The sequence below is a fragment of the Heteronotia binoei genome, chromosome 9 (genome assembly GCF_032191835.1).
Source record: "Heteronotia binoei isolate CCM8104 ecotype False Entrance Well chromosome 9, APGP_CSIRO_Hbin_v1, whole genome shotgun sequence".
Taxonomy (NCBI): domain Eukaryota; kingdom Metazoa; phylum Chordata; class Lepidosauria; order Squamata; family Gekkonidae; genus Heteronotia; species Heteronotia binoei.
Genome location: NC_083231.1, coordinates 57,450,495 through 57,476,382, shown reverse-complemented (window position 1 = coordinate 57,476,382; position 25,888 = coordinate 57,450,495). Strand labels below are relative to the sequence as shown.

The window sequence follows — 25,888 nt, the reverse complement described above, 5'->3', positions numbered from 1 at the left end:
ATTGTTATCTTCCTCCAGCATGTGAAGACTTTTTTGTTTTGTTTCCAGTCTCTTACTCTTATTACCTCTCTTGGGTTTATAATATATTTCATTTAATTCTTTGAAATATTTTATGAACATTAATATTTTAAACATTTTGTTTTAATGTTTGTTACCTCAGGGACCCTAAATTGGCTGCAAAAGCAGCTCAGAAATGTTTTAAATGAAATATTTTTAAAGTAATAAATAAATAAATAAAATTGCAGTAATGCCATTTGATACAATTAATCATTCATGTCCTTTTAAGACAGTCTTAAATAACTTTAGGTAAAAATTACACTGGCAAATACAGTGTACAATCACTGATCAGTTACCATCACCAATATATCTTAATAGTAAAAATAGCTCCATCTTTGGATATCTAAATCTGAAAATCAGGGCCAGGTACACATTAGGGACATTTTTCAGCAAACTAGAGGGATCCCAGTGCTGTTACCAGGCAAGTAGGACAGGATAGGATTCCTTCCCACTCCCCTGCAAGTTTCATGGGTCTCTGCTGGTTTTCTATGATTTATCATCTGCTTATGAACATAGGGTATACAGTTACAAGTTGGCTCATTGTCCCGTCATAACTCCATAAAGTTCCATTTAGGTCCAAATGCAGGACTAATTTACAACCTAAGTAGTTGCTTGGGGGTCACTTCTGCCCATGCTCCACAAGCATCAAACTAGCAAATCTTGAATCAGCGCTGTCCAAACTTTTTCAATGAAACTTAAATTTATGAACGTGTATAAATAACGAGGTAATCTATTAAGCTATATGAAAGCTAACAGTTTTGCCATAGAAGAGTTCTCCTTACCCATTTCCCTTTGTCTCCTTGAAGTTTGCTAAAGTATAGCTTTAATTCCCGAACCGTCACACTGTAGCTTGCTAATACTCCCAACATATCAACTAGAAGATCTAAAGAAAGACAATTATAAAAATATTAATCAATAATAGTAAATTGTTAAGATAAGGTAGTGAAAGGGTAAAAGGCTCTATCACAGTTAGAGATGTGAAATTTCATGAAAACTGAAATTTTGGGCAAAACTGAAATACATGCAATAACTTGCTGTGTCCTGTCAAACCTAAACTAATGTCACTGGTTTAAAATAAAAAATGCATAATTTATAACTTATTTATCATATAAAATTTGAATATTTGAACAATGTATTAAATTTAAAAGTTACAGATGTCTTGCGTTTTCTGCAAGCAAAATTGCAAAAATACCCAGTGTTTAGGAGAAAGGTGCAAGGGTACCTTAACCTTACTTTTTGCTATCTAGAAAACAGAAAACATACAAGTGAAATAGAAAACACAATATTTGTGTTAAGTAACATTAATTATATTATTTGGTCAAGAAAAAAAGGTCACATAGAGGGTCAATAATAATCGCTATATAGCTAGATATAGTTCCAGCTAGATGCTACCTTTTTCCTTCTGTAGCTACAGGTTAGAAAGAGCTCAGTCCTTAAAGAAACTTGCAGAGTTTTCTTTGAAGCTTTGGTGCAGATTCTGCCCTGCTTCCATCTCATCTTTTTTTCCCTTCAGCAAGGTAGGGTAATAAGCTACTTGATACCTAATCTGTGGATATATGTGTCATAGTGGTTTAAGGGAGAGGTAAAAAAGTCAACCACAAGAGATCAGTGGGTCAAAAGGGCCACAGAAGCAATGAAAGCCCTGCCTCATGAAGATCAGGTACCCTTCTAGGTAAAGAAATGCATCATGTACTTAAGAGCAGTATACATCCACAGTGTGTCTACCTTGTATTTAAAAGCATTTCGCTAATTCTAATAGACAAAATATTTCATAGTGTGTGGGGTTTTTTTCTGCATTCCCCCAAATTCTCCATCGGAGAAACTGAAAAAGCATTGGGAAAAACTTTTTTTCTGGATTTTCCCAATTCTTTTTCTGAGACTTCACATTTCTAACCACAGTTAATTCTAATTTCATGACTGTTTTAAAAGTCATACCTGCAATCATATTGTCAGCCTTATCAATCCTTTGCAGAACTTGCTCAACAAGACTGACTTCTGTGCAAATCTGGAGATTTCGTATACTTTTCTTCAAGATTGCTGTAAACATGCTCCATATTTCGGCCTGGCAAGTGACATCACACTTATCCAACAAGTCCACCATGCAAGTAATGCTCTCTCCTTCTTGTATAATAAAATTCATTTCCAGATCAAAGTGACCTCCTACAAGCTTTAATTTAAAAGAATAAAGATTAATTATTTTTTTCCCTTCTCCAGAATTTTATATTTGAAATTTGCAGTATTGAGAAGTAACATTTTTTACCAGCAAACCTCAGACATAGACTTCATAAACAATTTCAGATTAGATTAGACAATCAATTAAGCAACCAAACCATTATAAATTTCGTAACAACTACTAACAGATAGCAATAGCTCATGAGAAGCCAACAATATCCTATTGGCTCTCAAAATGTTGATATAAAGATCAAGATCTTATCTTAATGTATTTCACAGCCCAAGTTACACTTTAAGACTTCACCACTGTTCACAGGGTTACTAGGTCCCCTCGTCGCTCCAGCAGGGGATTTTTTGGGGGGAGAGCATTCTGAGGGTGGAAAGGAACATTGTGAGACACACTGATGTCATCCAGAAGTGTCATCATCATGTCAGTGACACTCTGGTTTTTGGGTGAAATTCTATGGCAAATTCATTCTCAAACCATGGAGTTTTGCCCCCAAACCAGAGCATCCTGGTTCTATTATGTCACTTCCAGGTGATGTCATCATGTCGGGGACATAGCACAGTGACTTCCCTATTTAGTGATGAGGTTTTCCCCATTGGCCAGCTGGTCCACAGAGGGAAGAAGTCCCCAAAACCAGGGGATCCCCTGCTCGAACCTGGCAACCCTAATTCTTCACCATCTTATACTGCATCTACCAACCACTACAATCATCATCAGGCACCTTGCTTAAGGTGCTCCCACCATCTGAGTCTAGACAGGTGGCAACCCAAGAAAGGGACTTCTCAGCTGTAGCACCAAAACTATAAAATTCCCTCCCCAGGGAGATTTGATTGTCCCCTTCTATTGGTGTTTCACTAGCAGATAAAGACTCTACTGTTTTGTTTGGTGTTCCCTCAATGACCTGCCCTCCCATTCATGTGTAGGGTTGCCAGCTCCAGGTTGGGAAATACCTGGAGATTTGGGTGGTGGAGACTGAGGAGGGCAATGTTTGGGGAGGGGAGGGACTTCAACAGGGGTATAATGGCATAGCATCCATGTTCCAAAGTGGCCATTTTTTCCAGGTGAATTGAACCCTGCCGCCTGAAGATCAGTTTGATCCCAAGAGATCTCCAGACACCACTTGGAGGTTGGCAGCCCTATGTGTCTATATGTTTTCTTTGTGTGTGTTTAATATGCATTTTCAAAAATAATTACACAGATGTTGTATTTGATTAACATCATACAATATACATGGAAATGAAAAGCAGAAGAATGTTAGCTTTATTTACTTGTAGTACATTTAAACAGTTTGCTATTTGACAGCATGCATACAACACTAAATTAAGAAATGAAAGTTATAATGCAGATTATTTCTGTTTTAGAATGCTGCAAAAGTATTTTAATATTATTTTCCTTCTGTAGTAACCTATTTAAAATAAAAATTTCTGCACTATACACATCTCTCAGTCATGGATACTACCACCCTAGTTCAAATAAAGTTGTTCATACAAACCCTGTTGAAATGGATGAGTTTAACTCAATGTAATTTAATTTATGCCACTAATGTCCTAGGACCATTACATTATTTAACTATCCATGCCCACTAATCCCTCCAATCCACTGCTCACCTCCTAGCCAGGCTAGCCAACTCTTTTCTTGAACATGGAACTTGTTTGTCCTCAAACTGATGAACAAGTAATATGTCTCACAATCTCCAGCTTGCAACACCACCTGCCAGCTAGTGTGATGACAAGGGTTATCACAACAGCTGTATTTAATGCAGTGAATGACATCCTTTGGGTATATGGAGTTAGTGACTGAGATCTATTACTAAAAAAAAAAACTAATCAAGGATTCAGATATGATTTTTCATTAAAAATATATCAATTGTGTGATAAGATTCACCAGAATAGTTACTCTTCGCTTTTCCATGAATTCCAGCAGCTCCCACACATTACTCAAGGTCTGAAGTGTTGGAGAAATATAAGTTGGGAAGCACATTTTTCAACATTCTTGACATAAATCAGTAAAGATGTCAAGCATCTGAAGATGAGAAAGCTATAGTGAATGTATCTGAGATTCACAACCAGAACACTGGTAATAGAAAAGAATAAATAAACATCACTTAAAATGTTTCTATTTTTTCACTCTTTTCATATGGATATGATAAAGGAAGAATGGGTCCAGTAATAACTTCTAATAGACAAGGTGTAGAAGAGATGGCAATGAATTGGATGCAAGTAGATGTGGCATCTAGGAAACAATGGTAGTTAGGGTGTTTGTCAATCAATTAGGAAGAGTGGTTGACCTTGAGGAATATTTGAAAGCTACTTTTGGTGGACATTGCCACAGATTTTTTTTCCTAGAACAGCTTCTAGAATGGAATCACACAAACAGCACAACTCAAGGGAGTTATTTTTTACTTACAAATCCCATCTTCTTCCTCTACAAGAGCAAAGATCAACCTCCTAACTGCATATAATTTATTCATAATATCATTAGTAACCCAGCACAAATACCTGAGCTTACACTGATACAGGCAACAGTAGCAATGAGGCATGTGAACACTTAAGCCTTAAAAGAAAAGCAGCCATGACAAATGTAAAAAAGTACCAGCAACTTCCAAAGCAAGTATTACAAGGAAACAATATATGTATTTAAGCTTATGAAGCAATGGTGGAATTATTCAGCTTGCAAATTCCATAGCTCAGTCATAGGTCATTAAGCAAAATCTATGGTTCTCTAGCTTTTTAAAGCATATTTCAGATAGTTAACGTATTTGGGTCTAACTGACCATCAACTACCATGCCAACAATGTATAGGACATTACAGCTATTAACTAGACTGACCTCACCTTCACCTCACTTCTTTACCCCCCATCTTTCACTTTTTGCTACCAGCATTATTGTCAGTAACCACCCATCCAAGAAGTTGACAAATTAGTTTTCCTATCTAATCTGCAAAACACAAATAATTCACTAGCCATTAGAAATAGTACATTCCTTGGACCAGACACCAGGGTAAACATTTCTCATTTAGGTGTTTTATGAAATTACTTTAAGAAAATATGGGAAATGGTTACATGAAATTTGTAGTGAATTTGATATACTGTTCATATGCAAACCTATTATAGATGCACGCAAGTGTGCACACCTATACAGTATGTCATATTAACCCTTTCTAATGGCAATTTGAAGTTGATCAACCTTCAAGACAAATTTGTTGCCAAAGATAGGGATCATAATCCAGGTCCATGCACTAGCTAGTTATTACCCAAGCTGCAGTAATGGCTGTGCACAGCAAAATGTAATCTCACAAAATGTCACAGTAAGTTATGAATATCTGAGCAGCCTAATGCACCTTACTAGCCATGAAGTCTGAGAATGTAATCTTATTACCTTTTTTATGGTTATATTTTTTTGAATAATGTAGCCTTTGAACTGATGTATAGTCTTTCCCTGCACTTTAGCATGATTTGGTCTCCCGTGTCATGCAGTTCATTTTTCAGAACTCCTCAATTCAATGTATTTTAAGTCTTAGGCTCAACTTCATAAACAATCTTTATAACAACCCACAGGGTGACATAATATTTTCTCTCTCTAGATTGTGGCATAATGTGTAAGCATACAGCAATGATTTTAAAGCAACACATTTGAAGCATTCAAATACATCTTCATAAGTTTTACATTTCATTTTCATATTTGCCTTGGCTATTCATAAATTCAAATAAGTCATAAATATATCAATATCTGAATGAATTCAAGCAGCAGACAACCTTTTGTGGTTGATATTTGCAGATTACAGGTCTCATCTTCTCCTAACCCACCAAACATAGTTAACATATAATTCACTAATTTTTCTATAAATTTTATATTTATAAAATAATATTTCCCAGTATTAGCCTAGTTAAAAATAATTACCAATAACACCGATATAATAAAAATAACACCAATACTGCAGCATGGTTAACTATCAGATATATAGGTTTCAAAGAGGGATCAACTATTAATTTATTATCATTTTAGAAACAGAGAATCACCAGATACTGAGGGGGTGAGGATTTGCTGTTTATTACACGAGCTGTGAAAACAGTAATCATGAAGTAAGATATTGAGGCTTGTACCTTTAGTGCATTTAACAGCTCAAATGGTGCAATCCAAAGCAGAGTTACGCCTTCTAATGGGCTAAGTTGTCAACCTAGGAGCGACTAAAACTGCAATTATAAACCTATTTATTTGGAAATAAGTTCCAATGAAACGAAGCTTACTTCTGTGTTCCCTAGTATTAAAGTGTAATCATATGCCAAATTACTCTAGTCAATGCCATTTAGTTCAATGAGTTTAGACTGGAGTAATTTTGGATAGGATTGCACAGTTGGTCTGCTTACTCCCAGATAATGAAGTCTATATAAATAAGCATATAAAAGAGTATGACTGCTGTCTTTAGAATTTGAGAGAAGAAACTGAAAACAATATTGAGACTGTGTTATCCAAGGCACAATATTCAGTTTTCACTCAGTAGAAGGCAAAAATGCAATGCAAGTTGTCATTAAAAACAAAATAAAACCTATATTCCCATGTGCAGAACCAGTATATAGTCAGCACGCTTTTTAAAAAAACTGAATAAAATAACTGACATGATGTTTTTCTAAACACAAAACATCCCATAGTATCTTTATGCAACATGACTAATGCATACTGTCAACCCTCACCTTGAAAGTAAGAGAATGAACAATAACATGGCCTGATCTCTCTTTTTTCTCTTAAAGAATGACACTACTTGAAGATTGCAATACAGATGACAAGTATGTACATTATAAGACATACCTGTGCCTTTTATGTCAGGTTCAAATACAGGAACAAGATAAGCATTTCAGAGGATATAATATATACATACTACAATATATGCCAACGTGTGTTGTTACTAGTAACATTCCCTATTAAAATTCTGGACTTGTTTCGGAAGAACTGAGATACAAATACTGTTTGCCAGATCCAAAGGCACAAGCTCAGTCCTAACTAATAACCAGCACTGAAGTCAAAACAAATAAACTGATATCTTTGCAACATATGAAAGGAGTCAATTAGCTTACTCACAGCTGTAGGAGTGACTACACTTAAGGCACATTAGTTTTCAATACAGTATATTACATTGCCTGAAAAATGCATTCCACATATAATATTAAATCAAATAACAGAAATACAGAAGTTTTTTGACGATCTAACTTGATCTTGAAAATGCTAGCTTTGCTTACCCAAAAACATGCCTTTACTTTCTCCTTTTACATAATGTCAATGGGTAGCCTTGCTACCAAATTTACAATATTCCATAAATCTCCCTCTAGTCAGTTTGGTTTGGAATCTTTTCCATATTCATAAAATTCTGGTATTTTAATGTCCCCTTTTAAAAGACAAAATGAAGACTGCACATGAACTCCTCCATACATGTGTGCTCCTCAGCAATCAACACATGTTCCCACAGTGGAATGTCTTCCCAAATAAAAAAAATACCAATGTTTGCTCAGGAAAACATGGTGTGAGGAAATGTTTTTTCTCTGGGGAGGTCTGAGATGAGCAAAGCCTCCACTGCGTGTTTTAACAGGGTTTTTTTTTTCCTTTTGGGCAAAGAACAGGCATAGGCGGGCAGTCTGTGTAACTGTTTTCCAGACTCAGCTCACATCCATTTGAATGCTAATAGATTTAACAGGAGAGATCATGGGTGAGTTAAGATCTTTGTCTAGCTGGAAACAGAGGTTTGGAGGACTTTAGTCTAGCAAGTCTCCAGGAATAATTTCAGAAAGAAGCTGCAGGAAATGCTTCCTTGACCTGGCTGAATGGAACAGCGGGAAGAGAAACAAATAGGATAAAAAGCTCCTTGACACAGGAAGGGGGTCTCTTTTCCTTGCATGTTGCATCCATGAGCACACACAGGCCTCTCCTCTGACAAGACAGCCTTTTTGACCATGTGCTCGCCTGAAGAGCTACAGAAAGGAAATCGAAGCTCTGTAGAGATTTGTAACTTTTAAGCTTAAAGAGCCTGTCTTATATTTTAACATCTGATAAGGCACATATAGAGAAAGGGACAAAGGATTTATGTTTCACCAATTTCTTTTGATTTCCCTGCTCAATTTGGGTGCTGTACTAGAGTATGCTTTTTAATAACATTTTCTTTTTAATAAATACTTTATAACCTTTTTATACTTGCTATGGTTCTTTGTATCATATAGATCTCCACCATCTCAGATACACTATTTTAGAAGGCGCCCCAGGAGGGGAAAGGCCAGCAGGTTGCAAGCGGCTATTCCTACAGGGTTGCATGAGGCAATAAACTGCCCCCATGGTGACCAGACACTAGGCAGCAAGAGATGCAGCGGCAAGGCCTCAGAACTTGGAACGAAGCTGGGAGTCCTGACCATCCCAGTGGGTAATTCCTGCAAAAGGTTAGGTGGTGATGGCACATTACCCTAAAAAAATAGCCCATCCAGGTGTGGAGCAACACCTAGGAGGCTGGGGAAATAGGGCCTGCAGGTGTGAGCAGGCACAATCTGATCTGCCACACATGGGAAAGTCAGTCTAAGCAGCAATGCAGCATTCATTGTCTAGGGTGTGGTATCCCAGGAAAGAGAGAGAGAGAGCGCTATATATAGTAAAATAAATTTTTTACGCTTTTTTTTTAAAGCGTTTAAATAGATTTGGAAGTGTGGTGTGATTATACAACTTCAAGAGAAGTTCTCCAAGCAGGAACTAGCATCGTGGATGTTTGAAAATCTTATGCTTGCAGACTGCAGCGTAGCTGCTAGGCTTCATGAGCAGAGTTTGCTTCCCTGGATGGGAAGAGTCGGGGGCGCCCGTTTCAGAGCACAGAGAAAAAGGCGGGATCTGACAGTCTAACTGTCAGATCTGCGCTCCTCATCGGCTCCGTCGTCTTGGCAGATGATCGGCTGAAGCTTTTTCTTTTTTGGTTGGACGTCAGGGTTTGTTGGGGCAGTCAACTGGGCAGCGGCGGGTGAAGCGCTGGCTGGAGCGTCGGCTGCAGTGCTGCGGTCTGGTGGCGGCACTGGAGGTGGTGGAGGACGTGGCGTTGTCCTTCTTGTTGGCTGAGTCTGCCTAGGATTTGGGGTCTGCTGGGGCAGGGGTTGTGGAACCCAGGGGTTGGTCTTTCCCCTTTTAATTTTTGAGGGGTGGGCCTGTGGAGAAACCTGGGTTTTTTATTATTGCCCTTGAGGTTGACAGGTGACCATTTTGGAGAGCCTCCCCCTCCCCCCCCCATTTTTCTCCTACTGGAGACATTGGTGTGCAGCAGAGGCTTTTGTGGCCATTTTGAGTTCCCTTTCTTCTTCCAGGGGGAAGCCATTTTAGAGTGGAGCTGCAGGAGGACATTTTGTGGTCTTGTGCTTGCTATTTAGATGGCTGGTGGAAAAGGGTCGGGCAAGCCCAAAGGAAAAAAGCCAGCGCCTAAGGCGCCCAAGGCTCCTGCGAAAAGGCCACCACCGTCGTTATCCTCTTCTGCTGAGGAGGGTGATATGGTGGTTGATTCCAATATTGCTTGTAGATTGAGAGCATTGGAACAGGCAGCGAGCATCCTTTCTCCAGGTGGGGAGGATAGTGTGAGGCAATCTAAGAAGGGTAAGCAGGCAAGTATTCTCACCAGGCTGTCTATTCTTGAGGGCAGGTCTGGTGCAGTCATGCCTGGCGGGGACGCTGGCCTTTGCGGTCCGGATGTAGGTTTGATGGCGGCTGGAGCATCGGGGGTCGGTTTGCCATTGGTTCCTGCTGGATTCCGAGGTAGGTCAGGTGATAATTTACAGGCGGGACCTGGACAGGTTTGGCCATGGGGAGCATGGGGGCCTGCTTCGGTGGCAGGGCAGGGCGCTTCCATGTCAAGCGCGGGGGCGCCTGCCTCCTCTGCATTGAGCGCATTTCAGAATTGGGCTTGGCCATGTGGGCAAGGCGTTCCTAGTGTGTACCCGGGCGCAGGGCATCCTGGCATGGCTGGTTCCTTTATGGGAGCACCCTCAACATATGGGATGGTGCCTTTTGCTGCTTTGCCATTTGGGGAGGTTGCCTTGCCGCTGGGGGACCACTTGCTTCCCACTACTAGGGAAAAAATATTAAAAGGGGAGTACGTGGATATTTTTTCTCTTCTCTTTCGGGAGGTTGAGAAAAAAGACAAGGAAGAATTGGATGAGAAAGAGAAGGAAAAATTGAAAAAACGGAAGGTGGACAGGACTTGGGCTAATTGGCTTCCTGGGTTCTGTATTTATGCCGGGGTGATTGCGAGGGCGCAGCCGTGGCGGGCAGCATCCCTGTTCCAGTATTTGGACAGAATTTATAAAGGCTATACGGCCTTTAGTGGACCAGCCTGGTTACAATATGAGCAGGAATTTAGGATGAGGGCTGCTCTGTATCCATCCCTTCAGTGGGATCAGATCCATCAGCAGCTTTGGCTGCAGGTTATGTCCCCAGCTAGGTCTAATCTGGGTGATCGCTCTGATAGTGGTCACTTGGTGAGTAGGTCATCCACATCCGCTGCTGGTTCATCAGGCTCTCCCCACGGTGCAGCGGGGCAGGCGGCTCAACCCCGCATGCTCTGCTGGGAATTTGGATCCCTTGGGGTATGTAATAGGAAGTATGTAATAGGAAGGCGTTCCAGTTCAAGCACGAGTGCCCCATATGTGGTGGTTCCCACTCATTTGACAACTGCCCTAGAGCCCGTGGACATAAAAATACGAAGAAGCCTGGCGGGAGCGGAGATGCCTTTCCAGCTAAGAAAGGGGCCCAGCCCGATAAGGGTGAGACCTCTTGAGCAGTGGCTGTCGAGGTACCCTCGAAGGATTGATAGTTTGTATTTATTAGAAGGTTTTAAAGTTGGGTTGAATGAATGAATGAACTTTTTATTATGGTCATAGACCAATATAAAAATTATAACACATCATGTAAAACCCCTCCTAAAATACATAAAATACCATAAAATACTTAAAACTTTTCCGCACCTATACAGGTCGGGGATAACTAAAATATAATTTAACCAATTTTAAAATCCGGAATCAGTTCAAATTAATATAAAATCCTTTAAATCCGAATATATAAAATCGTTTGTAACCTAAAATTCAAACAGATCATACAAAACCTACCATTTCTTGTTTCTTAGTATGGAATTTCACCAGGTAATGGCAGAATTTAGCTATCTGTCTAGAGATAGATGGACTTGCATCCACCAAAAGTTTCTCCAAACACGCCCCGTCGGCATCTGCTATTGGTTTGACTACAAATGGGGAAACAAACCTGTCCCTATATGCTTGGTGGAATGGGCATCGAAAAAACATATGAATCATCGACTCCACCTCTCCCTTAGCACAAGAACAACGTCGATCTTCATACGGAGCTTTTCTATATTTCCCTTCTAACACTTTTGAGGGCATGGCTGCGCATCGAACCAATGTAAAGGCTCTTCTGTGAGCTGGTACCTCCAAATAAGCAAAGTACTTGACCATCCTCATAACATATTTGGTCTTGGTAGATGCCAAGAAAGAAGGGGCCTGTTCTAGATCCCTTTGTCTCTCTATGTCACAGGTTCTTTGTTTGATAATACTTTTTGCTTTGGCATTACTCTGCGTCAAGAGGTTTTCAAGTTGGGTTTAGGATCCCATTTCAGGGTCCTCGAGTTCTGTTTATGTCAGGAAACCTTAAGTCAGTTCAGGGCTTGGAGCAGGTCGTTAGGGACAAGATTGCAAAAGAGCTGGCTGAGGGAAGGATACTGGGTCCTTTTTCACATCCTCCAGTGAGTACTCTTAGAGTCTCACCTTTGGGTGTGGTGCCTAAAAAGGCGCCTAGTGAATTTCGTTTGATTCACCATTTGTCTTTTCCTAAGGGGAAGTCTGTGAATGATGGAATCCCAGAGCACTTATGCTCTGTTAGGTACACCAGCTTTGACCGGGTTATTGCCGTGGTGAGGCGTTGCAGGGTGGGGGCAGAATTGGCAAAATGCGACATTAAGTCTGCATTTCGCCTTTTACCTGTCCATCCCGATGATTTTGAACTTCTAGGGTTTTCTTTTGAGGGTCAATTTTACATGGATAGAGCATTGCCAATGGGCTGCTCTGTGTCATGTTCGGCTTTCGAGCATTTCAGCGCATTTTTGGAATGGGCTGTGCAGGAGAAAGTGAGTTTGCAGGATGTCATTCATTATTTGGATGACTAGTTTTTGTGGGTCCCGAGGGGACTGGGCGTTGTGGGCAGTTGCTGTCTGGCTTTGTTGAGCTGGCGCCGGAGCTTGGGGTTCCTTTAGCGCCTGAGAAAACTGAAGGTCCGACCCAGAGATTGACCTTTTGGGGTATTGACATTGACACTATTGCGCAGATGTCTAGTGTGCCTCTTCAGAAAATAGTAGATTTCTACCTTTCTTCTTAAAAGGAAGGTTACTTTGTTGGGGTTGCAGCAGCTAGTTGGGCACCTCAACTTTGCTTGCAAAGTGGTTGCTCCTGGGAGGGCTTTTCTTAGAAGGCTGTGCAATGCTATGGCAGGGTTACGCTTGCCTCAGCATAGAACTAGGGTCACCTGCAGCATGAGGGATGATTTGAGGCTTTGGCAGGAATTTTTGGAGTCCTTTAATGGAGTCTCTTTTTGGAGGGACGACATGAGGCTCAAAGCTGAGCTTCAGGTCATGTCTGATGCTGCTGGTTCCTTGGGTTTTGGAGTCTATTTCCGTGGACATTGGTGCGCGGATAGTTGGCCTGACTCCTGGGTAAAGGTTGGTGTGAACCGGGATCTTACGTTTCTCGAGTTCTTTCCTATTTTAGTCGTGGTTTGGCTGTGGGAAGAAGGATATGGCCAATCACACTGTCCATTTTCGGTGTGATAATATGGCGGTGGTCCACGTCATTAATTCCTTTTCATCCAAATCTGGCCGGGTTATGAGATTGGTGAGGGCCTTCACTCTGCACTGTTTGCGGCTTAACATTTTGTTTTTAGCCAAGCATGTTCCTGGGGTGAGTAACGGGGTGGCTGACACTCTTATCTCGTAAATAGATCCAGAGGTTTCGTCAGCTGGCTCCAGATGCCGACAGAGAGCCGGTGCCAATGCCACGGGAGCTATGGCTGATTGGAGAGCTCTGCAGAGCGATAGGTCTGGCCATTGCGCCCAGCACCAGGAAGTCTTACGAACGGGCTGTGCGGCAGTTTGAAGACTTTAGGGCTGAGGTAGGGTATTGCAGGGTTTGGCCCCTCCCGGTGGAGCATTTGCTCCATTACTGTGTTTCGCTGCGAGGTAAGAGGTTGGCCATGCGATCCATTAGGGAGGGCCTGTCTGCATTGGCTTTTGTCAGTAAGGCGCTGGGTTATAGGGAAGAAACAGCTGACTTTCGTATTCGAAAGATGCTGGAGGGGTGGACCAGAGATGCTGGTCCCAGGGTTGATACACGGAATCCTGTGTCTCCTTTGATTCTGTGGGGTTTGAAGAGGATTTGGGACGTGGTGTGTGCTTCGTCATTTGAAGCATGTTTGTTTCATGCTGCGTCTTTGTTAGCTTTTGGGGGGGCTCTTAGAGTAAGTGAGCTGGTGGCACAGTCTAGAAACGATGTTTCTGGTAAGGCTTTGTTGTTAAGGGATCTGCAGCTATTTGCGGGTAAGGCAGTCATCACTGTCCGTCGCTCTAAGATGGATCAGTTGCAGAAGGGTATGGTTGGGTAGTTGTTCAGAGCTTGAGCTGTGTCCAGTTACTGCGTTGGCTGCTTATTTGGCAGTTAGGGGGCCCATGGAGGGGGTTTTGTTTATACATTCGAATGGTAGCCCGTTGACAAAGCATCAGTTTGGGGCAGTAACATCACGGGCTTTGGGTGAGTTGAGGTTGTCTGGGGTACGGTCTGGGACCACTCCTTTAGAATTGGGGCAGCCTCAACAGCGGCTGTCATGGGGTATCCTTCCACTTCCATTCAGAGATTGGGCAGGTGCCATTCCTCAGCCTATAAGGCTTACGTGCAACCTTTTTTAGGTTGCACGTAAGCCTTATATTATTAGGCCATGAGTGACTTGGTGTCTGTTTATTGTTGGTTCTGTTCTTCTTTAACTTTTTTTCTCTTTAGATGCTGTTGTTCCTGGCCAGAGGAGCCGAGTTCTCTTATGCAGCCATAGCCACGTGTTTTGGGCCGCTCATCAGGCTCGGAGAACTGCAGTTGGCTCTCAGCTGGGACTCAGCCAGCATGTGTGTATCGAATGGCGGGGGCGCCGGGGCTTTCAGTGGCCGGGCCTGCTGCCTTTGTTGTTTAAAGATTGTGTGGGTCTTCCTCCTCAGGTTTTAATTGTTCACCTGGGAGGTAACGATCTGGGACTCTTAAAGGGCAAGGCCTTATTTTGGCAGGCCTGGGATGATTTCCAGCACATTTGGGAGCAATGGCCTGGGGCCACCATAATTTGGTCAGCCATGCTGCCCCGCCTGGTGTGGCATTGTGCTTGGGACCCTGCAGCTATAGAAAGGGCCCGGTATAAGGCTAATAAGGAGATCAGGAAGGTGCTGGAAAAGAGGTTGGGACACTATTTGCCCCATCCGGACATTTTGTTGAAATTTCCTGACCTCTACAGAGGGGATGGGGTCCATCTCTCGGAAAAGGGTAATATGCTTTTCCTGAGAGATTTGCAGCAAGGGTTGCGGGTGGCTTTGGACCTCCCGGTGGGCGGTAAGCCCTAAGTAGAGACTTGGCCTTAGTAGTGGCAGGTTTTTGGGATTTAGGGCACTATGCGGCTAGGGGAGGACTGTGAAGCATCCCCCTTTTGGGGAATCTGGGGTCTGGCATGATCAGCCTTCAGGTTTGAAGACTCGGGTTTGGAAAATGCAGACTGTCCGGGAGGCTCGGCTAGAGGGTGCCTTTCTGGCAAGACGTGCGTCTGGGTTTGGGCCCTCTGGTGCGTGCCTCCCTGCTGGGCCTGCCTGGAGGGAGCTGAGTAACACTCAGCTCTGCCTGGGGGGGCTAGGTCTCTCGCCTGTTAATGGCAGGGGAGCGGTCGTGGTGACCCCTAGCCCAGGCCAGGCCGCTGGTGGGGTACCCTTGCTGTTTATTAGAATACTGAATAAAGGGGCCCAATTTTATACCAATACTCTGTGTCTGACTCTTTATTCCATCCTTGGGGAGCAACTCCAGTTTTTAAAAATGTTTCCTTCAAGCTCTGGGATAATTATTTTCCTTACAAATCCAAATAAAAGTTTCGAAGAATCTATTCCTCAGATCACAAATACCAAAATCAAAACTGAATTGCACAGATCTATTTTCCAACACACATAAAAGAATATCTGCTTTTGAACATGCCTTTTGTCAGCATCATGTCAACAGTATCATGAGATACACATCTTTATTCTTGGTCAACTGAGATATAGAGGCAGGGGAGAACAGTGATTCCATTCTCTCTGGGAAATTTTGGAGTATGATGAAAATAAATATGCTAAATTTGCAGAAGACCACAAAATGTTGGGCCCAAATCTTTCAGCATTTAATGCAAATTAAATGGGGGAATGGAAGATACCACATAAAAGCTTTAGAATTTGGGCATGACTTTTCCTGGGCAAAACTATTGTTCAGCAAAAGAAAATGATGTAACAGAAAGCATCTAGAGAACTGGGTTGTAACCAATAGAAACATCAATGCTGCACAGAAGCAGCAGAAACTTGAAACATGGCCCTAGATATTTACAACTAATAGTGCAAGAAAAAACCAAGCTCGGGGTCTCATTTGAGTTTGCTCACATGCTGTTTAATGCCCACTACTAGAGCATTAATATCCAAATTTTCTGCAGATAAATAAGGGACGGTGGCTCAGTGGTAGAGCATCTGCTTGGTAAGCAGAGGGTCCCAGGTTCAATCCCCGGCATTGCCAACTAAAAAGGGTCCAGGTAAATAGGTGTGAAAAACCTCAGCTTGAGACCCTGGAGAGCCACTGCCAGTCTGAAAAGACAATACTGACTTTGATGGACCAAGGGTCTGATTCAGTATAAGGCAGCTTCATATGTTCATGTTCAATAGAATTGAGACTGAAGTAGTAGCTAGTTCCATGCAATTCTACTCTACATATCACATATCATTGGATGTGGAGTGCTGCAAGGGGCAACCCTTTCCCCATGCTGTTTAACATCTATATGTGCCCCCTCACCCCCTCCAAATGTATGGACTGCGTTGTCACCAATATGCTGATGACACCCAGCTCTATCTGCTTATGGACAGCTGCCTGGGCTCTGTCTCCCAAAGGACTGTGTGAGGCATCGCAGGCCGTGGCTGGTTGGTTATGTCAGAGCTAGCTGAAACTGAATCCATCAAAGATGGAAGTCCTGTGTCCAATGTTCCCTCTAAGCTGAAGAGTATTGTGAGCAAAAATTCAACTTTGTGAGCCACTTACATTAAAGTTGTGAGCTACTGCATAAATTAGTGTGCTCTGGGGTCATCCTTTCTGAGCTAAGACAAAAATGTGTGAGCTGGAAGCTAAAATCTATGAGCTAGCTCACACTAACTCAGCTTAGAGAGAACACTGCCTATGTCTTGGTTATGGGGGGGTGGTAGGCTTCCCAATCCCCAGGTCCCAGCGGGGGATCCCCTGGTTTTACAGGCTTCCCCCCTCCCCCAGCCAGCTGGCCGGTGGGGGAAGCTCCACCCCCACAGCCATTATGCACCTCCAGGAACGATTCCCACAGGGAATGATGGGGAATTGATCCGCGGGTGTCAGGGGCTCTGGGGGGGGCTGTTTTTTGAGGTAGAGGTGCCAAATTTTCTGTATAGCATCTAGTGCCTCTCCCCAAAATACCTCCCAAGTTTCAAAAGGATTGGACCAGGGGGTCCAATTCTATGAGCCCCAAAAGAAGGTGCCCCTATCCTTCATTATTTTCTATGGAAGGAAGGCATTCTAAAAGGTGTGCTGTCCCTTTAAATGTGATGGCCAGAACACCCTTGGAGTTCAATTATGCTTGTCACACCCTTGCTCCTGGCTCCGCCCCCAATGTCTCCTGGCTCCACCCCCAAAGTCCCCAGATATTTCTTAAATTGGACTTGGCAACCCTAGGGGGTGGGAGTCGGGATCAGGCTCCCATCTTTTGATGGTACCCAACTGGGGCCATTGACAGAGGTGAAGAGCTTGGGGGTACTCCAGCATATCTTCAGGACCTTTCCCCATATAAGCTCACCCGGGTTTTGAGATCTACTGCACAACATCTTCTTGTGGTCCCTGATCCTAAGGACATCCAACTGGATTCAATGAGGGCTATGGCCTTTTTGTGTGCCCCTACCTGATCAAACGAACCTCCACTAGAGATCCAGGCCCTGAGGGACTTATCGAAGTTTTGCAGGGCCTGCAAGATGGAGCTCTTCTGACAGACTTTTAATTGATCCTCTGGGTGTCCCTTTGGTATTAACTGGTCCCCCCATTACTTTATCATCATGGTGACTGTGCTGTGTTGATAAGATATCAGCCTATTCACTGTTGTTTGGCTCACCATCTGTGTTCGTGATGCTGCATTGCCTTTGTTTTTATACTGTTATGTTTTTATGTTATAATTTTTAATCTGAAATAGGTGTCTAAATTTCTGTCGTAAACTGCCCTGAGCCCACTTGGGAAAGGGCGGGATATAAATCTAAAAATTAGATTAGATTAAATTAAATTAAATTAAATTAAAATACAGAAAAATTCCATGACATTTTTATCCAAACATCCATCATAATCTTGGATCTCGCTTTTGCACAGTAACCAGCTTTTAATCCTATGTAAACCCAGACTTAAGTAGGGCAAGGTAAAAACCAAGACTAAAGTCATATGCAAAGTATGTGTCTTTCTGCAGGAAATGAGATTTCCAAAATCCATTACATCACAGATTCATACATGAGCACTGAAAGTCAATAAATCACTTAAACCATGATACAGAGACCCTTTTAAAATTTGCATTTACCTACAGTAAATACTGCCATGTTCTTTAATGGCATGCTATAGCAATCTTTGCAAGCAACTGATTTATGGTTGTGACATATTTTCAAAATCAGAAATCCATCACGATATGACATCTACTAGAAAGTCAGTTCAAGTTGCATTACTCTGAATTTAAACTCTGGGTATTATGAAAGTCACATAGCAAACTACTGCACCATATTGCTCATTTTAGTTTCTGTACTATTTATCTCACTCCTGGGAAACAAGGTAGCCAGCTATTTCTTACCACACTTATGCCACAATTTATGGAACTATTATAAGAAGTTCTTCAGCTTTTCATTATAATCGTACTACACAAGCAAAAAGATGGCAAAACAGACACTATAAAAAATGAAAATAATCACACTTAAAGGTATTCCCATAACAAATGTTTAAATTAGAAAACAGCAGATATACTCCCAAATTAACAATTCTCATAAAGTATTTTTGCACCATTCCAAAAGAAGGTAAATACAGAATTAGTTAACTAAACAGATTTAGTTAACTAAACAAAGCCAGAAATAAAACTGATTTTTGTAAACAACTTAATATCAGAGTCCAGTTACACCTTTAAAATAAAATGAAATGACTTCATCGAAGTAGCATGAGCTTTCAAAACAGATCTCCCATCAGAGACTGGGAGGGAACTAGAAACTGCATTTAAGAGAAACTAACTTCCTCTATCTTTAAAGGGATAATTACATATGCTATGAAGTGTACTACAAAAAATTCAGTGTACAGTAAGAGTTCAGAAGTATGCCTCTTAAACTGCAAAGTGGAGGAGCGAACCAGAAGCCATTTTATATTTATAAAAGACTATTCAATCATGATCTATATAGGACTAATGACAAAACAAGAACCATCTATCATTTAATTGATTTTCTAATTGTAAATTTCTCCTGCCATGGTTCCTTAGATCATGAGACTAATGAGACAGGGGATTTCCCCCCTCAGTTGTCTTCCAATAGAGGTGTCTCATTTTACAGTACAGTACAGTATTCTTTCAATAAATACTGACTGCCACTTCTCTCATACTTGTATATGCTTCAATTTGTATATGAATGTAGGCCACCCCCCCCCATATGCCTATTTGTCAAAGTTGTCTTACAATGACTATTATCATAATTGGGTAGGGGTTTCTCAATTATGTCATGACTCATGACACATAATTCCTGCACAGAGTACTTAGTCTGGCTCTATCCATCAATACACTACTATGGTCCAAAGCATCTTTCTCTATTCAGTGTCCTCAAGGAACTGCACATACTTGGGGGGGGGGGGGGGGCAGACTAAAGCAAAACACTGCATGAAGAGCACTAGCCATTCTGGTTACCTTGTCAGTTGCTGTATTGTAGGCCTTTGACTGCTACCCCAGGCTGGATGTAGCCTATTAGCCATTAACTGTGGCCTGCTAAAATAGCATAAGTCTGCTTTTCTGTTGCCAGGATGGCAGCAAGAACAGAAAATGTTCTGAATCTCTGTTACATTGCAATATATCATCAGTGAATTACATTTGGCTACATGGTTTACAAGTAATTCAAGCCTGCTGTACATGCATCTATAAAAATCAAGGCTGAAGACTCATAATTCTACCATTCAGAGATTCCCAACTAATAAACATAATTCTTAGCCCTCTTTCAGTATTTGAATACTGTTCCAACTGCATTTATCCATTATTTGAGACATCATAAACTTTATGGGTATCTGCAGCGCTTTTTTTGAAGAAAAAGTCCAGTGGGAACTTATTTGCATATTAAGCCACACCCTGATGTCACCATTGTTTCATACAGGGCTTTTGCTGTAGAAAAAGCCCAGCAGTAAGTCATTTACATATTAGGCCACAACCCCTGATTCCAAGCCTGCGTTCCTGTGCATACTTGCTCAAAAAAAGCCCTGGATATCTGTGTGGTTTCTTACAATCCACCTGATACGATGTTATTTACTACTGTGTATTAGTCTAAATTTCAAGCATTTTTATACAGACATGGAGATAACACAGAACATATTTAAAGATATAGTAAAATCACGATGCTTATAACTAACAGTGCCATCCCAATCAGAGTTAACTTATCTTAACTCCACTGATCTCAATGGAATAATCTATAGTAATAATTCTCTTATCGCTTTGGCCAAACCAAGGAAGGCCATTCGCTAATTTGAGAACAATTTTGAGAACAAACAATTGGCCCATCACATGCCATCAACAGCCCACACAGACTGCCTCCCAGCACACACAGAAGGCCACTGCAATAGCCAGGGAGCCTGGCTCTGCCTCAGAGGGCATGGCTGTCCCATCTTTACTGTCTTTAACTCCCTCTCTAACCTCTAACCTCCTCCCCATAGCCTCGCCCCAAGATGGTTGCCTGAAAAGGAGATAGGGAAGACTTCACAGGGTTGTTCAGATCAAAGGGGAGAAAAATGAGGAGAATGATATCAGCTGCTTTGGTTTCACCCACACACACACTGTGAAGAAAGACTGTCCTTTTCCTTAGAGGCTGCAGGATTCGTAACTGCATGGTAGGAACTTCCAGATGGCAGAGATCAGCTCCCCTTGAGGAGTGTGTGTGTGGGGGGGGGTGGAATTAATGCCTTCACTTGGGTGGGTAGGAAGGTAGCAAGTCTGGGGGGGGCACTTGTCCAGAGGCCTTTAGTGATACCTTTAAAGGTTGGTGGAAAATTCCTAAAGGATCACTGCAGACCTCTGAGGGAAAGGCCTTTCCACCTGGGGAATCACTGTTGCCAATCTGCAGATGATGACTGGCGATCTCTCAAAATTACAACTGCTCTCTAGGTAGACGGCAGAGATCAGATCCCCTTGAGGTGGGGGGGAGTGAATGCCTTCACTTGAGTGGGTGGGAAGACAGCAAGGCTGAGGGGGGAACTTGCCCAGAGGTCTTTAGTGGTACCTTTCCAGGTTGGTAGAAAATTCCTGGAGATTCTTTGTTGGAGTTTGAGGATGACATACAGGTTAGGCCTTCAGAGTGGGATCTAGCAGACCCTGGTTCTTTCTGTGATAGCTGACTGGGTGATTTTGGGCCAGTCATAGACTTCCAGCCTAATCTGCCTTGCAGGGTTGTTGTTCAGATCACATGGGGGAGAGAATGATGCAACTGCTTTGCCCCCCCCCCGCACACACTGTGAAGAAAGACTGTCATTTTCCCATGTAGAAGCTGAGGGTGGGTGAAGGCAATGGAAAGCTGAAGTCAGAGGGGCAGATAAAGGAAAGGAGATAGGGTTGCCAACTCCAGCTTAGAGGTGGGGCTTGAAGAGGGTGGGATTTGAGAAAGGATAGGACCTGAGACAGGTACAATGCCATTTCCTTCTGGGGAGCCAGTGGAGATCACGCAGATTCACAACTGCTCTCTAAATTGCAGAGATTAGCTCCCCTTGAGGTGGGGAGGGAGCCAATGCCTTCACTAAGGTGGGTGGGAAGACAGCAAGGGTGGAAGGCACTTGCCCAGAGCCGCCTCCTAGAGCCTGTTGTATTTTTCTTTGCAAGGGGCCTTACTCCTGTATAATTCTGCTTAGAATTGCACTGTGGGGTTAGGTAGGGAAAAAATGCAACCAAGTTCACTTTCTGAGTCATTTTAAAACCCTGAAATTGGGTTTATACTGTAATTAAAAGCACTGCTATTTGTATGAGGGAAAATAATTCCATTGCCATTACTGAGGCAAGATGTATGTGTATGGAACCACACTTACTGCACAATCAGCAGTTCTACATTTCCAAGTAAGTAAACAGATCCTGTGTGTCTTTGATATCTGATTTTATTGGCAAAAAACCAATTTTGTATCAAATTTTGCAAACTTTGATTTTCTGTGAGAAAGTAAGTAATTTGAAATAACAGAAATTTCCAAATGGTATCAGAATTTCAAATGCCTAACCTTTTCACCCATAACACCTTAACAAACAGAGGTGGACAAAAACAGGATGAATCTCATTCTTATGCTTTTTTTTTTTACACATTCCAGGTAGATTCATTAGAAAAGTATCATAAATAAGGTTGCCAAATCCAATTCTAGAAAAATCTGGGAACTCTGGGGGTGGAGCAAGGTTGTGACAAGCACAACTGAACTGGAGGGAATTCTGACCATCACAATGAAAGGGACTGCACACCTTTTAAATGCCTTCCTCCACTGCAAATAATTAAGGATAAGGGCACCTTCTTTTGAAGCTCATAGAATTGGACCCCCTGCTCCAATGTTTTTGAAACTTGGGGGGTATTTTGAAGAGAGGCACTGGATGCTATGCTGAAAATTTGGTGTCTCCATCTCAAAACGTAGCCCCCCAGAGCCCCAAATACCTGCAGATCAATTCTCCATTATATCCTATGGGAATTGATCTCCATAGGGAATGAAGTGCCCAGCAGCCATTCCCCCACACACACACTTTCTAATGACCCTGAAGCAGGGGGAAGGTCTCCAAACCAGGGTACCCCCTACCCCCCCCCCTAGGGATTGTGCAATCCAAACAGAATCACAGCTGAGAGTAGAAGAAAACAAAAACCTGGGGGTTTCCGTGATGACCAGCCTCTCAAATAAAGAAAACTGATACAAACACTTATATAAAGTACCGTAGATATAATCTAAACATTCTCATACACAGTATTATTCACAAGTCATACCTGACAACAAACACTTCATATGTGCAAAAAAGGACCTCAATAATCATATAAACAATCCAATTCTTGAATGTAGAAGAGAAGTCCTTTAACTTGAAGCAGGAGTCCCCGGTTCAGTTCCTGTAGGGACCATATGGTGGTAAAATTTCTTCCAACGTTTAGATATCTTGTACAGTAGTTTCAAAAACACACCAAACACAGCAAAGAGGACAGTCCATTTGAACGTGTGCCTGGCTAAGAGGTATTCCAAGGAGTGGAGATTCAGGGAAGCAAGCTGATGTCTTCTGCAGTCTAGTTAAAGCTTCTATCGAAACGTGGGAAGATAAAAGTACTACCTCGTTACTGTGTTTTTGAAACAACTGTACAAGACATCTAAATGTTGGAAGAAATTTTACCACCATATGGTCCCTACAAGAACTGAACCGGGGACTCCTGCTTCAAGTTAAAGTACTTCTCTTCTACATTCCAGAATTGGACTGTTTATATGAGTATTGAGGTCCTTTTTTGCACATATGAAGGTGTTTGCTGTCAGGGTATGACTTGTGAATAATATTGTGTATGAGAGTGTTTAGATTATATCTACTTTATATGAGTATTTGTATCAGTTTTCTTTATTTGAGAGGCTGGTCATCACGGAAATCCCCCAGGGGTTTGTTTTCTTCGACCCTCTGGGGACTGGCAAACCTAATCATAAAGCTAGTTTCAAATTTCCATTGTGCCATTTCAGGTGAAATTCCCTATCAACCCACAATTGCAACAACATTTTCTATGGTTTTATTCTTCACCCAATAAACCTCTCAAATTTCAGAGACAGTTACATCCAATCAATAGACAATTAAAGTCCTCACGTGCACAGGAGAAGAGGTATGGCTTGGCATTTAAGTGTGCTTTTTATGAGTGGGACAAGATACATATTTTAGGGTTTTTAAAAAAATAAAATAAAAATGGAACATGTGGCAAAAGAATCTGAACTCTCTCCTCTCCTGCACTTTATCTTGCTGCACTTCATATCTTTCAGCATTTCTCGCTCAGTCTGGCTGATTCTTTCACCAGTAATGGAATAGTATTGGGGGAAATGCTTCAAACAGCAGAGGTCAGGAAGGGTATCAGAGTTAGATCCCCTTGCCTGCATGCTCATTTTTTACACAGGCAGACATATACAAACTACAAAACATGAAAAAGCCAGGACTCATACATATCAAGTACCTCTAGGGCTTCTGCTTTTAAATACATTTCAAAGAATTAGCAATTCATTTTCCCATGAACAGATTATATGAATCTTTGTTACTACTATGTACATAACTATCATTGTAACAGAATTTTTAAGCTTCTGTTTCTGTTTTCATTTTAACAGAGAATTTGTATATTTCTGCTTTCCAATAGGAGGACAAAGACTAGGCTTCTGCCTCTATCTGTCTTCACAGCCCAGCTTGTCTACCAGCACATTCAGGAAGAACTCCTTTGTTTCTTTCATCTATGGCAAGGTAGACTAGTTGTCCACCGTGGGAATGTGACAGGGAGAATATGTCCCTGTTGGTTTTCTTGGACCTCTTTGTGACTTTTGATACCATCAACCATGGTATCCTTCTGGAGAGATTTGTTGGGTTGGGAGTAAGGTGTGGTTGCCAGCCTCCAAGTGGGGCTTGGTTTGGAGATCTCCCATAATTAAAACTGATCTCCAGACTACAGAGATCAGTTCCCCTGGAGAAAATGGCTGGAGGATGGCATAGTAGTATGGCATTATATCCTTTGGAGGTCCTCCACCTCCAAATTTCCAGGAATTTCTCAACCCAGAGTTGCAAACCCTTGAATAGGGTTTGCGCTTTGGTTGAACAGAGAGTGATCCTTTTTTTATTAACTATCAGATCTGAAGGTTTACAGCCATTTCCAAATATTCGAAATTATTCTGTTCAGATTTAGAGATTATAACAAAGTATGGTTACAGCTGGAAATTGAGGAGTAAAGTTCCAATAGCACATCCCTAATGGGGAAAAGACCAACATTGTATTTTAAAACAGGGACACTGCTGTTGCAACACCTACTGAACAGCAATCTAGATAAGAGACAATTCATGGAACAATTTTGTACAAATTCAGAAGATAAATAAAAGGGAAATGTGGTGCTTTTGCACATTTTAAACATAATATATGAAATTGTCAAGATTAATTAATAGCTGATATCCTTGTTCCATATTACAGAAAGGCAAAAATCAGAGTCTTTCAAATTAGTGGACACACAAACATATTTAATATGAAATACCCTGCTCACTGTAATGGAACACTTCAGAAATGGCCTTTACTGTCTGACTATTAAACCCCAAATCCACTCCATTAAATTTCTGACTGACAGCACAGAAATACCCAGTTTCTAAGAAGCAAAATAATCCCACAACATTGGGGGGGGGGGGGGGGGTAGGGCTGCCAAGTCTGACCCAATACATATCTGGGGACTTTGGGGGTGGTGCCAGGAGACTTTGGGAGTGATGCCAGGAGCAAGGGTGTGGCAAGCACAACTGAACTCTAAAGGGAGTTCTGGCCATTATATTTAAAGAGACCATGCTCCTTTTAAATGCCTCTCCTCCATTTGGAATAATGAAGGATGGGGCACCTTCTTTTGGGGCTCATAGAATTGGACCCTCTTATCCAACCTTTTTGAAACTTGGGGGGGGGGTACTTTGAGGAGAGGCATTGGATCCTATGCTGAAAATCTGGTGCTTCTATTTCTAAAAACAGCCCCCCCCAGAGTCCCAGATACCCACAGATTAATTTTCCATTATACCCTATAGGAAGTGGTCTCCATAGGGAATAATAGAGTGCTCAGCAGACTTGTCCCTCCCCCCGCCACTTTCTGATGACCCTGAAATGGGGGGAGGGCCTCCAAACCAGGGGATCCCCTGCCCCCACCTGGGGATTGGCAGCCCTTGAGAGGGGGGACGAAAAGATCATGGTCAAGTGCCAAACTACAGGTTTGTTTACAATAGCTAAACCTGAAAATCCATCCTTATTTACATAACTAAAAACAAAGAAACTTCCACACCCCATCTTCAGGAAAATTCAGTACTGATAAACATTCAAACCCTATTACATTAACATTGCTTTTGCAGTGGAAGGTTTCATTACA

At 42.0% G+C, this 25,888-nt stretch overlaps 1 protein-coding gene across 1 annotated transcript in view; it reads right to left on the bottom strand.

Moving 5' to 3' along the window:
• The window catches only part of LRBA (LPS responsive beige-like anchor protein), a 630,809-nt gene that overhangs the window by 564,648 nt on the left and 40,273 nt on the right, over positions 1–25,888 (bottom strand). The window contains exons 3-4 of the mRNA XM_060246657.1: positions 1,993–2,224; positions 840–940 (exon numbers count right to left, since the gene is read on the bottom strand). Coding sequence (XP_060102640.1) covers positions 840–940; positions 1,993–2,224 — 333 coding nt within the window. The remainder of the gene's footprint in view (positions 1–839; positions 941–1,992; positions 2,225–25,888) is intronic.